At 39.6% G+C, this 14050-nt stretch overlaps 1 protein-coding gene across 1 annotated transcript in view; it reads left to right on the top strand.

The window, feature by feature from the left end:
* Positions 1-896: 896 nt before the first annotated feature.
* GPI (glucose-6-phosphate isomerase) overlaps positions 897-14050 on the top strand; it is a gene marked incomplete at its 5' end in the record, with an annotated part of 17152 nt that continues 3998 nt past the window's right edge. Inside the window, 13 exons of the mRNA XM_009078970.1 lie at positions 897-987; positions 1887-1955; positions 3891-4010; positions 5548-5631; positions 5715-5861; positions 7556-7627; positions 8593-8637; positions 9424-9477; positions 10282-10342; positions 12230-12273; positions 12768-12920; positions 13208-13337; positions 13710-13786. Of these exons, the coding sequence (XP_009077218.1) occupies positions 897-987; positions 1887-1955; positions 3891-4010; positions 5548-5631; positions 5715-5861; positions 7556-7627; positions 8593-8637; positions 9424-9477; positions 10282-10342; positions 12230-12273; positions 12768-12920; positions 13208-13337; positions 13710-13786 (1147 nt within the window). The remainder of the gene's footprint in view (positions 988-1886; positions 1956-3890; positions 4011-5547; positions 5632-5714; positions 5862-7555; positions 7628-8592; positions 8638-9423; positions 9478-10281; positions 10343-12229; positions 12274-12767; positions 12921-13207; positions 13338-13709; positions 13787-14050) is intronic.

The following is a 14050-nucleotide window of genomic DNA, read 5'->3' on the forward strand; positions in this document are numbered from 1 at the left end:
TTCCTGTGGTGTGTACGTGTGGAGCAACAGAGGAAGATGTGAAAGGCTGCCTGTGCTTTTCTAGAGGGCCATCTGAGTTCCTTAGAATCCAGTTCTTCAGTTAGAGTAATTGTGTATATTTGGTTGGAAATTAGTGCAAAGAAGAAATGAGTGAAAACCGATGTTGTAAAGGACTAAAACTGTAGAACTTCTTGCATAGAGGCAATGACAGTCAGTACAAACAGATTCTCTTGGTTTCTAGTGGACACCATTTCTGTTTCATCTCAGATGTGAACCTAAAATTCCTGTGTTCTGAAGTGTTAGGATATAGCTTTCAGATGATTAGTTAAATAATTTGGTGACTTCCACTGAGTCAATGAGGACTGTGAGACTAAACCATGCACAGCTGGGGTTTGATTCTGCATAGTAGTTGACGGAAAGTTTCTGTACATGAAGTCGTAGAATTTTTTATATCAGTCTTGTTCTGGTCTCTGTATGAAAGAATGGATATAGTTGTTTAAAAGACCTGTAGGCAGACAGTTTTATTTTCCTTCAGGAAAAGAATGGCATAAGCTCTTTACTGCTATGTTAGGGAGAAGCCAGTTATTGCTAGAGAGTGCTGGTGGCTCAGTGAAAACTGTGATTGTCCAACTGTGCGTCAATATACACATTATATTTGGATTTTCACCAGCAGAAAGTGGACACTAATTCAGCTTGTTGAAAAACATGATATTCAATAAAAATAACACTCTAGGTCATTTTATGAAAGTAGCTGGGCAAATTGGTCACTCACATAATTTTTGCTAACTTAATATAATTAGGATTCCCATTATTTTGTAATCTGTAGAGGAGTTAGTGTTGCTTAAAACAGCCACTCTTCAGGAATGTTCCATTGAACAGTGTTTTGCTTTTGACAGCTTGACTCTGAATACCAACCATGGGGATATCTTGCTGGATTACTCGAAGAACCTTGTTACAGAGGACGTGATGAAAATGCTGGTGGAACTGGTAACTTTCAAATGCTGTGTTAATAAAGCAAATAGTTTTTTTTAAAAAAAAATCCTAGGTTTTGCCTGTAACTCATTATTCTTGCATTGCTTATATACATTAGCTCTGAGAGTCCATAAAAGTTAAAAGGCATCTGTTTACAAATCTTGACACTGTTCTAAGTCTTGCATTGTCCTTTAGCCCCAAGGTACAAGGCCATTTTTCAATGTGCAGTTCTGTTTCTCATGCTCACTGAGAAGTAAGTGTAACAGACCAGATGCCTATAGCACTGTTAGAGGTCTGCAGTAACATGAGATTGATGTGAAGGTGCAAGAGAAGACCATGTCTCCTATACCTGCACTTGAAACAACATTTCATGTGTCATGCAGTCTTAGTTTTGAGATTCATCTGTGGTTGGCTTTTTTTTTTAAGCAAGAAGTTTGTCATTAATCTGCCTTTAGCATGGTGTCCATATTTACAGCCCTTCTTTAAGTATTGGTTCATCCGAAGGCCTTAGACCACATAGAACACAGATTCTTAAGAGGAAGAATTAGCCCAAGTAGCCATAGCAAAATTGCTGTTGCTGCCCTTCAGTTTAAAAAGTATAAATTCTAAGGTGGTGCAAAGAATCATTAAGGAATCCTGTGGCAGTATGACATGAAACTGAGGAATTCGCATGGATTCATTGCTTCTTGGTCTTTCAGCTCATGTGACTTTGTAACCTCTTAAGGAAACAAACAGCCTAAAATACTTTAAAATAGGAGAATCATTTTTATCTAGAATCTAGTAGGTCTTTTATATCATAATTTTTGCTTCACTGTCTTGTGTTAAATGTTCATACTCTCTAATGTAGCTGGACCTTGGTAGTGCATGTTGACCTCCTACTATTTTTAAGAGGAATCTATTTTTACCTTTCTCAGGCAAAGTCCAGGGGCGTGGAAAGTGCCAGGGAGCGCATGTTCAGTGGGGAGAAGATCAACTTCACTGAGGTAAGGCTATTTCTGTCCGTGGTTCTTTCACCTTCAGTTGTGCCTGTATAGTATGGGTGTCATGCATCTGTGTAAGCCAAGTCTTGGAAAAACTTACTTTAATTGCCACTTTGACTTGCTGAGTGGTTGTAATGTTTGCTGCACCGCTCACAAGCGAAATTTTTACAGCTCTTAAAAAAACCCCAAACCAAACAAAAACCAACCAAACAAAAAACCCCAGAAGGAAATGTGTGAACAGTGCTCTTCAATCCTTACTTCAATACATACCTGAATCCTTTAGAGGTTTTGGCATTTTTTGTCCTTCTCGTCCCTCTTCTGTAGAGAGGATGATGAACTAGACCTTTCTTGCAAAGGGCATGGACCAGAGTATTACATTCCAAGTATCCCTTACATGCTTTTGCCTAATGTCAGTGTTCATAAATCTTAGCAATCTGCCTACAAGGTGTGAGTTGTGGAAGGCTTTCTGCTTTGGGCTCTGCTAGTTGAATAGGAGCATGTGGGCAATATGAAATGGCCATGAGATGTTAAGCAGGATGCTGTCAACCATCATGGCTAAACCTAAAGCAGTAAGACACAAGGGAGCTGCTTAATGGCAAGAACTGACTTGTCCACTACTCTTGATCTGATTTAGAACATTTTTTAGATATTTGTCTTAGGTATTTCAGACTTGTCTGTGTTTGGTGCTGCAGGCATTGGGTGCATAGGGTGTGCTAATGTGGAAGTTGTTTATAGTGCATCCAAGCATGTCATTGTCAGGTGTTTGTCCCAGATGAGTTAAAATTTGCTGCTTGGTATGGCACAAAGACAGTGCGTTACAGGGCAACTCCTCTGACCACTCATCTTCATAGCCTGCATGATATTCAGAAAGTACTTCTTAACAGGAGACATCAGGTCAAATATGACTGCGTCTCTTAAGACAAAGCATCCTTCAGGTGTGATAGTGGGCAGTATTTACCAAACACTGTTCCATGACTGAGTGCTGCAAAAAAGAAATTGCCTCTGTTCACCCCGAATTCAAGTGGGTGCACTTTAGCAAGCAAATTTTTCATATTCCAAGTCAGTAACCACAGACTCAAATGCTAATTCAAAAAATCACTGGTATTTAAATCATAGCCTGGAAGTTCATATTGTCTGTGTTGTCTTTGTCTTCCAATGCCTCTCATTGTAGTGAGGAACAATGAGGTAGAGCAGATGAATTTTTTAATCTGTTCATTAGTATTGATTAACACCTTCACTCTAGATTAAAGGTGTTAAGGTCCTGAACAGGCAAACTATAGGCCAGATTTCAGTGCTTTGACTTGCATATAACTGGAGAATTAATGTGTTGCATGCTAAAAGATTTTTTTTCTCCTAACACAACTACCCCTTACATATCTGGTGTGCAGATATACAGGCAGCATTTAGTTGTGGGCAGTGGATAGGATAATGTGGCTGTTGTATCTTTTTTTGTTACATGTTTAATTAATTGTATCTTCCAATATGAAATGGACAACTCAGGATAATTGAGAAAATGCCATAGAAAATAGCTTTGGCTGCTTGTTATAATTGATTTTCAGTATTGTCATCAATAAAACAGTTTTGTTCCTGTATACCCAAAGCATGCCAAAATAAAGATCACTATTCCCTGAACTTTGAGCCTCAATCTCTAAATGCTTTTAAAGGGATTTTCAGCTTTTTCTTTCCAAGTAAACTATTACTTTGCATATTATATGCTGTTGTAAACCCTCTGCACTGATTCTGTGAAGCGAGTGGGTGTTTCAGATAGCTGGTGATGTCTGTATGTGGAGGTACACCCACTCAAAATACTGCTCTACTAATCCCAGTTAATCTTAAGGATTTCTCAATCTTGAAGATTGTACTGCCTTCTGGATGAGGCATCTGAGGCCCCTGGGTAACTTGGCAGAGGCTTCATCTTGGGTTTTTCCCTTGTTTCAGAATCGAGCTGTGCTTCACATTGCCCTGAGAAATCGTTCCAATGTGCCAATACTTGTGGATGGGAAGGATGTTGTTCCAGAAGTAAACAAAGTGTTGGACAAAATGAAACGCTTCTGCCAGGTATGAAGTACCACCATACCTTATTTTTCATCTATTTCTTCTATACCCAGCTAGGTTCTTACATGAGTATTGTGGAGCATTTATTGTACACTGGTTCATGGGAATTATTGGGCCTTTGTTTCAGGTTTGCAATAGTTTTGGCTCAAGTATGAAGATGGAGCTGTTTTTATTGATTTGATTTTCTTTTTCTGCTCCCAGTTGGATTTTTCTTTAATGGACTTTCTAGATCTTGCCCTTTCAGCAGTGATCTTGTATTTACTTCACAAGTTTTGTAAATCATTAAATACCATTCGGATATTGCTTTATTTCTTGCTCACTTGTCAGCTCTCCCTGACTTTGGGTAGAATCTGTCTCCTAACATTTGTGTGAAGTCAGAAGAGATGTAGAAGCTCCCAAATCAACTGCAATTCGATTATGCTGTATTTACATGAGGTTTTTTGTAAGATCTGGTTTTAAGTCAGATTCCTTTATGATTCTGTTCTGTTTGCAGCAAAAGCTCCCTGAATAGTTTCAGTGCATTTTAAACATGGCTGTGAGGCCCTGGACCTGCTTGGGTGCTGTTGAGTGTTGCCCAGGCAGTAGCGACCAGTATCACTGCCAACTCACTTGTTAAGCTATGCAGAATGAGCCCAGATTATGTCCAGTTCCTAATGATAAATGCCAAACCCACAATAACTGACACGAATTGGTCTGAAATTGGTAGTTTCTTCAGATACTGCAAGAGTTGAATGGCCATGAAATTTAGTGGTCTTTCTGCTGTTGTAGAGTTTTTAGCCGATTATGATTATGGTAGTGCAAAACAAGAGTTTTCACTGGTGCCACCCTCTTGATTGCTAGATGGTTTCAATCATCAGAGCCTGTGAATATAATTTTCCATGCAGATGTATCTTCTCTATAATATAAAAACCATGTTAAGCAGTTTCTTTGAAAATATTAAGATGCATGTTTCAGTTGACTCACTTAGCAGATGGGATTTTAAGGCTATGACTATCATCTACAGGGATGGTATGTACTAAAAATGGGTTTTCTGATTCTGATAAGAAAAAGGAAAATCTTAAACATCTGTAGGGAAGGAGAGCAACTCTCAGCATAACCAGGTGCTTTGTTGTGGAAAAATTGTTCTAGAATTTGGGAATGTGCTTTGAAGTATGCATGATACTAGGATTCCTTGTGTTTGGAACAAATTTAATGTGTAAGTGGTAGATGATGGACAAAATTCAGTGCAGAGTTTTTGTTACTTAATGATTGTAATTTTGTTTATTAGAACTCTCAGTAACTTTTAAGAGAGCAAGAATAGAGTAGAAAATAGAGTTTGAGCTTGCAGTGTGTTCTCAAATTTGTTACGCTTCTAACACTTAATGAAGTGTAGTAATTAGACATAACCAAATGTCTAGCTAAGAAGGTTGCTCTGAGTGTAGGCCTGAAGGTCTAGAAGCTTGAAAGTTGTACAGCAAGGCCTGAAAAACACAGCCTATTTCCAGGATGAGAATAATTACTCTAAGTATGAAATAGTCATCGCAGTTTTTTCTTGCCACAGAGAGTCCGTAGTGGTGAATGGAAAGGCTACACTGGAAAGTCAATCACTGATGTGGTCAATATTGGCATTGGTGGCTCTGACTTGGTAAGCTCCTGACTTATGTCTTGCACATCTTTGTGTGTACATGCTTACAGTGAAGATGAAATCTAATTGTGGATTCTGTGCAGGGTCCTCTGATGGTAACTGAAGCCCTGAAACCATATTCCAAGGGAGGTCCTCGTGTCTGGTTTGTATCCAACATTGATGGTACTCACATAGCCAAAACCCTGGCAGAGCTTAAACCAGACACTACTCTCTTCATCATTGCATCAAAGGTATGTCTAATGCAAGCACTGGTTGTGACTTTTTCTACCTGTAAATGATTCAGTTAGAATAGAGGTCTGTCTATAGGTGGATCTAGATCAGAACTTCTAGTGTGGGTCATTTTTTAAACAGGCCTGTTGTGATTAACTCTAAACTTGCAGTGCCAACTTCTGTTGCTACTGAAATACTTGGGGATCCATAAGGTAAGTGCTGAAAATGACTTAACCTAAACAAGTAAGGTACATGAGCATATGGAGCGTTTTTCTCAGTCAATGCAAGTTTCAGCTTTATTCACAGAAGTTTCTTTTACTGTGTTTCTTTGTGGCTGGAGTGTAGGATCCTATGTAGCTACTTTGAAATTCTAGATCTTGTTTTCTTATTATTAAGGACTTTTGGTCCTTTAAGTACAGTGTTACTTGTTAAGAGTTCTGGTTTTTTGCATTAATGCATTGCATGTAATTTAAGAAACTCCATTTTGGCTTAGCGTGGTAACAAAGTACCTTCATGTAAGTAACTTAAATGCCAAGTTCCTTGAGCACTATAAATACTAAGCTGCCTTTACTTAGTGGTAAAGACAGTCTGATGTGTTTTGAGAAAACACTTATTTCTGAATACAGACTGGATAGCTGCCCTTTTTTTGGGTCTTGCCATTCTAATAGCTCTGCAGACACAATTGCTAGCTGCCATCTTCCCCTGAGGATTGCTTCGGTCTCAGCAGAGGAAACTGCTAGAGGCAAACTTCATAGTTACATAACTCAGTACCTTCATTTGTAAAGCACGGTAGAACCTTTCTGCTGTCTGCCCCAAATGAACATGTGTGCAGTGCTGGCCATGCTCTGTGGCCGTGCTCATTATCTTATCTTGGCAGTGCTGCAGCTGAGCAACAACTTACGAAATAATAAGGAAACTGCACAAAGTAATACTAATGGTCACTTGGAATAATAGAGTCCAGGGATCACGGTTCAAAGGCCTAGATAGCTGCTGCATTGAAAGAGTAATGCTTCAGTTTGTTTGCCACACTGTAGTTAGATAATTGGATATATTTGAAAGAGGATGAATGGGAATTTTTTGGTTTTCCATAACAGGCTTGTGTTTCATAATGAAATATTTCTGGAGATGGATGAGAGTAGGTTGATTCTAGTGTTCACCCTTAAAGCTGAATTTTGATGGTTGAGTAAATCAGAATGGTTGTAGATATTTGCAAAACTGCATGACTGAACTTCTGTGCACACTTCATGAAGCAGGAAAATTGTTTTCCTCTAATCAGCAAATCAAAATTATGGCAAGAGTCTTAGCAGAAATGAGTGTTCTTCTATGAAAGAGTAGGAACTGAAGAACAAGTGGACAATCCAGCAGGGTTATCCTGTTTTGGTGCTCAATTAGTTCTTTTTTTCAATTGAGTAGTAAAATTTAATGTTTAGTAAAGTAGAAAACTGCAGTCTTAAGGCTTTGCAGAAGAGTTTGGGCAGTGGGAAGGTAGGAAATGAGGAATAATTATTCCAATTCCAGGCACATGCTTGTTTAAAACTAGATAGGTAAATCTAGCAATGCTAGTCTTTGCTGAATTCATAAGCTGTCACTGTCTGTCATGAACATCTAGAATCACTCTGCTCTGGTGATCTGGAACATATGATACTTTAGCAAGCTGAAGGGGTTTTTTTGTTAAGAATAATGGTGTACTTTTTCCTTATTTTCCCATGTCTAGACTTTCACCACTCAAGAAACTATCACCAATGCAGAAACAGCCAAAGAGTGGTTCTTGCATGCTGCTAATGATGTAAGTCTGATGCATTTAAGTTAAGTAACAGCTTTTTGTTGTGCAGTTTCTGCCTGGTCATTGTGTGCTTTGGAGCAAGGCCAATGGCTGTTCAAACATAAGCTCAGCAAATGATGTTCTTACATAATTTCAGTCCAATCAAAGTGATAAATCCACTAGTTTTTCATTATGAATGGTTGTCATGCATGGTTCTCCCAAATCCTTCCAGTGTTTCATTAGAGCTGGCAGTAATTTGGTAAGCTACTGATATGAAAATCCAGGAATACGGTGTCTGTGTAGCATTACCTTGCAATTCTTGTCAGATCTTCAAAAACTAGAAATGAAGCTATGGTTGGAGTGATACACTGACATTTCTATGGCAGATGGCTGTGCTATGAATAGAAACCTTGTACTTGGCTCATTCCCTCCTGTTTCTAACTCTTAAAAGGAACAAAGCAGACACTGCCTGCTCAGTTAATGAAGGTGGTCTTTAACCTGTTCCAGTCAGGGTAGCTGTACTTAGTTTGCAAGCTGAGCTTTGAAATTCCTCATTACAATGCTGTTGCAGACAATTCATCTTTGTTCATGAAAACACTTACTAAAAGGCCAAAGTCTAAATCTGGACCTTGAGATTTATCAGTACTTCCTGTGAGCTTGATCTTTTGAGCTAAGCAGAAGGGTAGTGCATGTACAACAAACTCCATCTGCTCCACAGCAGTGGTAGTGATGCTCCACACTGATCACACACTCTGAAGGGAGTGCTGTGCCGCTCCAAGTAGGAAGGGCTTGATGAGAATATTATCGGAATGTTTTCTTGAGGCATGCTGCCAAATTCAACGCAGAATGTAACATGATTTCAAGTTAATAGTGCAAAAATAACTGATGATAGTTACAGTATTTTGTTTAAGTGGTAGCAGATCAGCTTTATAATCAGAAATCAAAGTAATTAGCGTTCTAGATCTAACTATGCTTTTATTTTTATTAAGCCTTCAGCTGTGGCCAAGCATTTTGTTGCCTTGTCTACCAATGCTGTAAGTATAACCAGTCTATTCACTTTTCTCGATTTACCTTTAAAGGTGGTCTCACTTCAAAATCTAGTAAGGAAGCCTATATTTTAAGACACCAGAATACCGAATTTTAGTATTCCTCTTGAAGCCTTTTTTTCCTACTGTAAATAACTGACACACTTTTAGAGTACTGAACTGCGTCAAGATTGGACTTCCGTTATAGATGTGTGGTGTTTCTGCTAGAGCTTTGATTCTGGAATCAAGAACACTTGTACTGGAAGCGAATTCTGTTATTAATGTGTGTTACCTGTAATTAAGTGTGTGTGAGTACAGTTATGTAAACAAGTATTATTCTAAATACCAAGGAGAAGCTGAAGTGATCTAAGCAGTTTGAATAATGCTTATGATAAGCATGGTGTACCCTGATGTGCTGTTTTGTGCAAAAGTATGAAGTAGAGACCAATAGCAATTAGAAAAACACTGTTCAGTTATTGTGATTTGAACTTCCTTTCTTCCATGATAGTTCTGTTAAGTGTAAACTGAATGTCAGTCCAGCTCCTAACTATGTCGCCACTTAGCCTCATTTTCTGATGGGGCTGTATCATTGATTGTTTTAATTAATAATGGCAGTTATATCTGGAAACGAAGGTATCCTTTTTATGATGGATGCTATGGATTTTTTAAAGTAGAGGATGTGATTGTGGAGTTATGTATTTAATAGGTACCCAATTTTTGTTTATATGCTGGATATAAAGCTTGGTAAGAATGTCGGTTTTACTTAGTGTTCTTACATGCTTTTCTTTATTTTAGCCTAAGGTTAAAGACTTTGGAATTGACCCAGAGAACATGTTTGAGTTTTGGGATGTAAGTAAATGTCTAATGTTATATGGTAGATGTTAACTGGTAGCATTTTCTGAAGCAAGTTAGATGATTCTAACTAGGTGTCTGGAAACTGCCAAAGCACATAAATTTATAGTAGTAATATTCTGAAACACCTGAAAACTCTTAGCTAAAGGCAAATTGAGAGCATGTCAGGCAAGCAAATCTCTTGCCCCTTCCATTTAAAACCTCTAGTCAAGGGTCTGAAGAGGAGCCTATATGTTCTTGGCTGTCTAATCAGCTGCTGAGTAATAGGAGATACAAGTCTTGGCTTATTCCTCTGTGCATGTTGTTATTATAAGCTGTGACATTTGCCTGTTGGTGTCTGTGGTGTATAATCTAGGCCTGTAAAGGTCAACAATCAGAAATGGGAGTCTAATTTGATGTTTTGTAGGAAATGGATATTTCAATATTTCAAGTTATCTATAGTGTTACCTTTGCCTAGATAGTGTGAGAATGTTGCTGAAGCAGGTTTTACCTATAGACGGGTGGTATAATGAAAGCAGTTAATCCAAGCTGCATATTTAGGATTTGGAGGTGAACTGGAGTCAAGAGGTGTACTTGAACAGATGTTTCATAAATCAGACAAGTAGAATAACTTAGTCTCAAAAAACACATGCTTTAGGGTACATTAGGGGCTGCTGTAAGGTGCCGGTTCCCTTGACTATGCCGTATAATACTGATTTTGCTGACTGCAGTCTAAACACATACTGCTGTTTTCTGAGTTTGAATAAGTTTGAATTTAAAACCTTTGCACTTCTTCATCTAAACTAATCTCTTGTTTTGCAGTGGGTTGGTGGTCGCTACTCCCTGTGGTCTGCCATTGGCCTCTCCATTGCCCTGCATATTGGTAGGTGTTCTTGTGATGTCAGCGTGCCAACAATGAGTCTGTTTGCTTCAGGAGTATAACCATGGAATGCATTAATAATAGTTGCTTGTGAGTCAGACTGGGGCAAATGTTTTACCCAATCTAGTCAGAGTGATTGGATGTTTGTGCTAAAATCCAATCTGTAAATGCAGTGGAAATTTTGATAATTTAGTACTGCAAATGCAGTTTTGGAGATTAGTCCATACTTTGGTACAGATAGCCAAATTGTATCTCTTTAGTCACTTTGCATGGCCAAAAGTGCCTGATACATGTAAAGCCATGTCAGTGTTGAAAATTGGAGCATGCCTGTAGGTATACACTCACTAAACATAAGAATCCTATGTCTCCAGTTCTGCAAATCAGCTCTGAGTAGGATTGTTATTTATCTCCTCCTCCCATTAATTCCTTTTGTTCCTAGTACTTGTTCGTTTGGCTACAGGGCCTGATGACATGATCCCTCATCACTGCTTTCAGATGTTTAAAGTCTGAAACTGTAATGTCATTTTTCTAAACAAAGCTAGAATTCCCTTAGACTGGGGTTAGGAAGAAAAACATTGGGTTTGGTGTATTTGGAGTGCTGTGAATAGGAGTTGTCATTGCAGAAAAACCTATAATAGAGCAAAATAAACGAGTCAGGTACTTATTACTTTGTCTGCAGTAACTGTTCATTGCTGCTGTCAGACAGATTTGGTGCTGACTGCTGACATGCCAGTCTAGCTGCACTCCTTCCTCAGACCCTTCATCTCCCAAACCTGGCTTCTGACCAGAGGCAGAGCTGCGGCTCTGAGTGCCAAACACTTCACCTCCCGGTTTCTATGTAAGAGTTGGGATTTTTGGCTTTGCAGGAAAGGATGATGTTAATTAAACTATTCATTAGTGAAAATGAATGGGCGTTTAAATACCCTAATTATAAAGCAAAGAAAAATCAGGTGAATTGTTGAGAGGGAAGGGAGAGGGGAACTTTTTTCTTTGAAAATTTCTAATGGAGCTGTTTCTCCTGATGCTGAGAAAAGCTGTAAAAGAAAATACTCACAGACTTATATCTTTGAGTATCAGGTATTTGTTTATTCAGCGCTGGGCACAAAGGGGATCGTTCCACCAAACTTGTGCTTCCAGGGACAAGACTTCATGGGGTTTTTTTATACATTCCTTCCAGAGATGGGTGGTCAATATTATTACAATTAGTTCTAAAAAAATCATTGGCATGTCCCTTTAGTGCATACTTCCCCATTACTTCCAGAGCTGGGTGGTCATTATTATGACAATTAGTTCTGAAATCGTTGTCACCTTCCTCAGCCGGCACTTAATGGCCCTTTAGGGCATACTTCCCCAGTCTTGATTATCTCTCCCCTTTATTCACTCATCAAGCACTCCCTGGCCCTTTAGAGCTTTCTTCCCTTTGGTCCACTAGTCAGGCATTTCGAGGCCCTTTAGGGCTTTCTTCTCCTTATCACTCCTCAGAAATCCCTGCTGTGTACTAGCCCTGCCCTGTTTTCTTGACGGATGGCTCTCCCACTGGGGCTCTGAAGTGACTAAGCCTTTGAATTTGCTGAAAGCTACATAGCCTTAAAGCAGGCTCTGTGTTAAATGCCTCTGTTTTCCTTCTGGTTGCTCATTCTGCCTCAACATGAGGCAGAATTTTTGAAGCATGTTTCATGAAGTTGGACTTGCTCTGAAGCCCAGGCTTTAAGCACAAGTAAATACCTGGCTTATGGAATGCAAATTTCAGCAAAGTCCAGCTTTAAACTGGATTAGTAGCTGGGAGCTGTGCTGCATGCAGAGACTCTCAACTGCTTTACAATTGTCTCTAGAAGAAAAATCAAGTTTGAGTTGGAACAGTAAATACAAACTGACATTTTCCATTGTTAGGTTTTGACAACTTTGAGAATCTGCTTGCTGGAGCCCACTGGATGGTGAGTGTGGGATGCTATTTCAGATTTGTTCCTCTTAGAGTTCTTAGTAAGGTTACTGAAGGCAGGCTGCTTTCTAAAGCTCAGCTCCCCAGGTCCTCTCCATGCCTGTAAAACAACAGCTCCTGTGAATCTCTCCCTGGATTAAAGCAACAGTAGAATCAGAATCATCAGAGTTGGAGGAGACCTCTAAGATCGTCAAGTCCAACCATTAACCTGTCACTGCTGGAATCCCTGAACACTAAACCATATCCTCCAGTGTCAGATCCAGATGCCTCTTGGAACACCTCCAGGGATGGTGACTCCACCACCTCCGTGGGCAATATTCCAGTGCCTGAACAGCCTCACAGGGAAAACATATTTCCTAACATCTAATCTGAATCTCTCCTGTCTAAGCTTATGACTCTAGTCCTCATTAAAATAGTAAAAACAATGTGAGAGTTGGGAGGGATGACAGTAGCTGTATCAGAAGTTTAACTGTGCCTTGTGTCACACAGGATAATCACTTCCACACTGCCCCCCTGGAGAAGAATGTGCCTGTTCTGCTGGCCATGCTGGGGGTGTGGTACATCAACTGCTATGGTTGTGAGACCCATGCCCTGCTGCCCTATGACCAGTACATGCACCGCTTCGCTGCCTACTTCCAGCAGGTAGGGCCTGCCCACAGGAGGTGTGCCAGGAATCAAACATGTAGATGAACTTCTGTCCTGGTTCTATGACCTGAGTGCATGTGTCTAGGTTAAAATTCGTGTAATCAGCAGCCTAAGGAGAGTGGTGCCAAGACTGAGATCACATTATTTGCTCACTTAATTTAGATATTTTCATGTTGTCCATGAATTAATGGACATGTTGAATGTTGTTCAGCTACTTGTTGTAGTTGAAGTATATATGGACACTTGTGCTGATACTATATGCTACCATGCTTCCCTCCTTTTAGGGTGATATGGAGTCTAATGGGAAATACATTACCAAGAAGGGCTCTCGTGTGGACTATAACACTGGCCCCATTGTGTGGGGAGAGCCTGGCACCAATGGGCAGCATGCTTTCTACCAGCTCATTCACCAAGGTAAGCTGAAACTATTCCATACATCCTTCTGGAATTAAATTCTGAATGGCCACAAAGCACAGGAGTCTGCAGAGTTGACACTGGTTTAGAGGTTGGTCTCATCTCACCTACTATCACATTGCCTGAATTAGGGGTCTTAATGACTTTTAAAGACTACAAGATGCAGGTTTTAACTACAATAAGGAGTGTCAAATAAAGCTGAAAGTTCTGTGCTGTATCATTACTTCCCCCTGCTGTTAATTAAAAGAAAGCTATTTTATAAAGCTTTTAAAAGTGACAGTCTGCCAGAGCTCTGAAAAGGGGGTGAGAATTGAAGGGGTTTTTTTCTAAGACTTTCCTGGTGTAGAGTTAGTAACCTGGCTTTCCTTACAGGAACTCGCATGATTCCTTGTGACTTTCTGATCCCAGTCCAGACCCAGCACCCAATCAGAAATGGGTTGCATCACAAGGTAAGTTCTTTGTCAGGGCACCCATATTTCTTGTCTGGAGACACTGAAGCTTGTTCAGTACAAGACTTTGAAGTGTCCTTCTGAAAATATACACAGACTCTGTCAATATTCACAATAGATTTGAAAATACCTAAATTATAATTGCATGTTATTGTGAAATATATAATACAGTGGTATGTTTATTCTTGAAGATACTGCAGCCACAGTTCTTGAGGCAGCTCAGTGGTGTGTCCTGTTGACCTACTGAAGCTGGAAAGAGGGGAG

Source organism: Acanthisitta chloris, unplaced genomic scaffold (genome assembly GCF_000695815.1).
Source record: "Acanthisitta chloris isolate BGI_N310 unplaced genomic scaffold, ASM69581v1 scaffold24767, whole genome shotgun sequence".
Lineage (NCBI taxonomy): Eukaryota > Metazoa > Chordata > Aves > Passeriformes > Acanthisittidae > Acanthisitta > Acanthisitta chloris.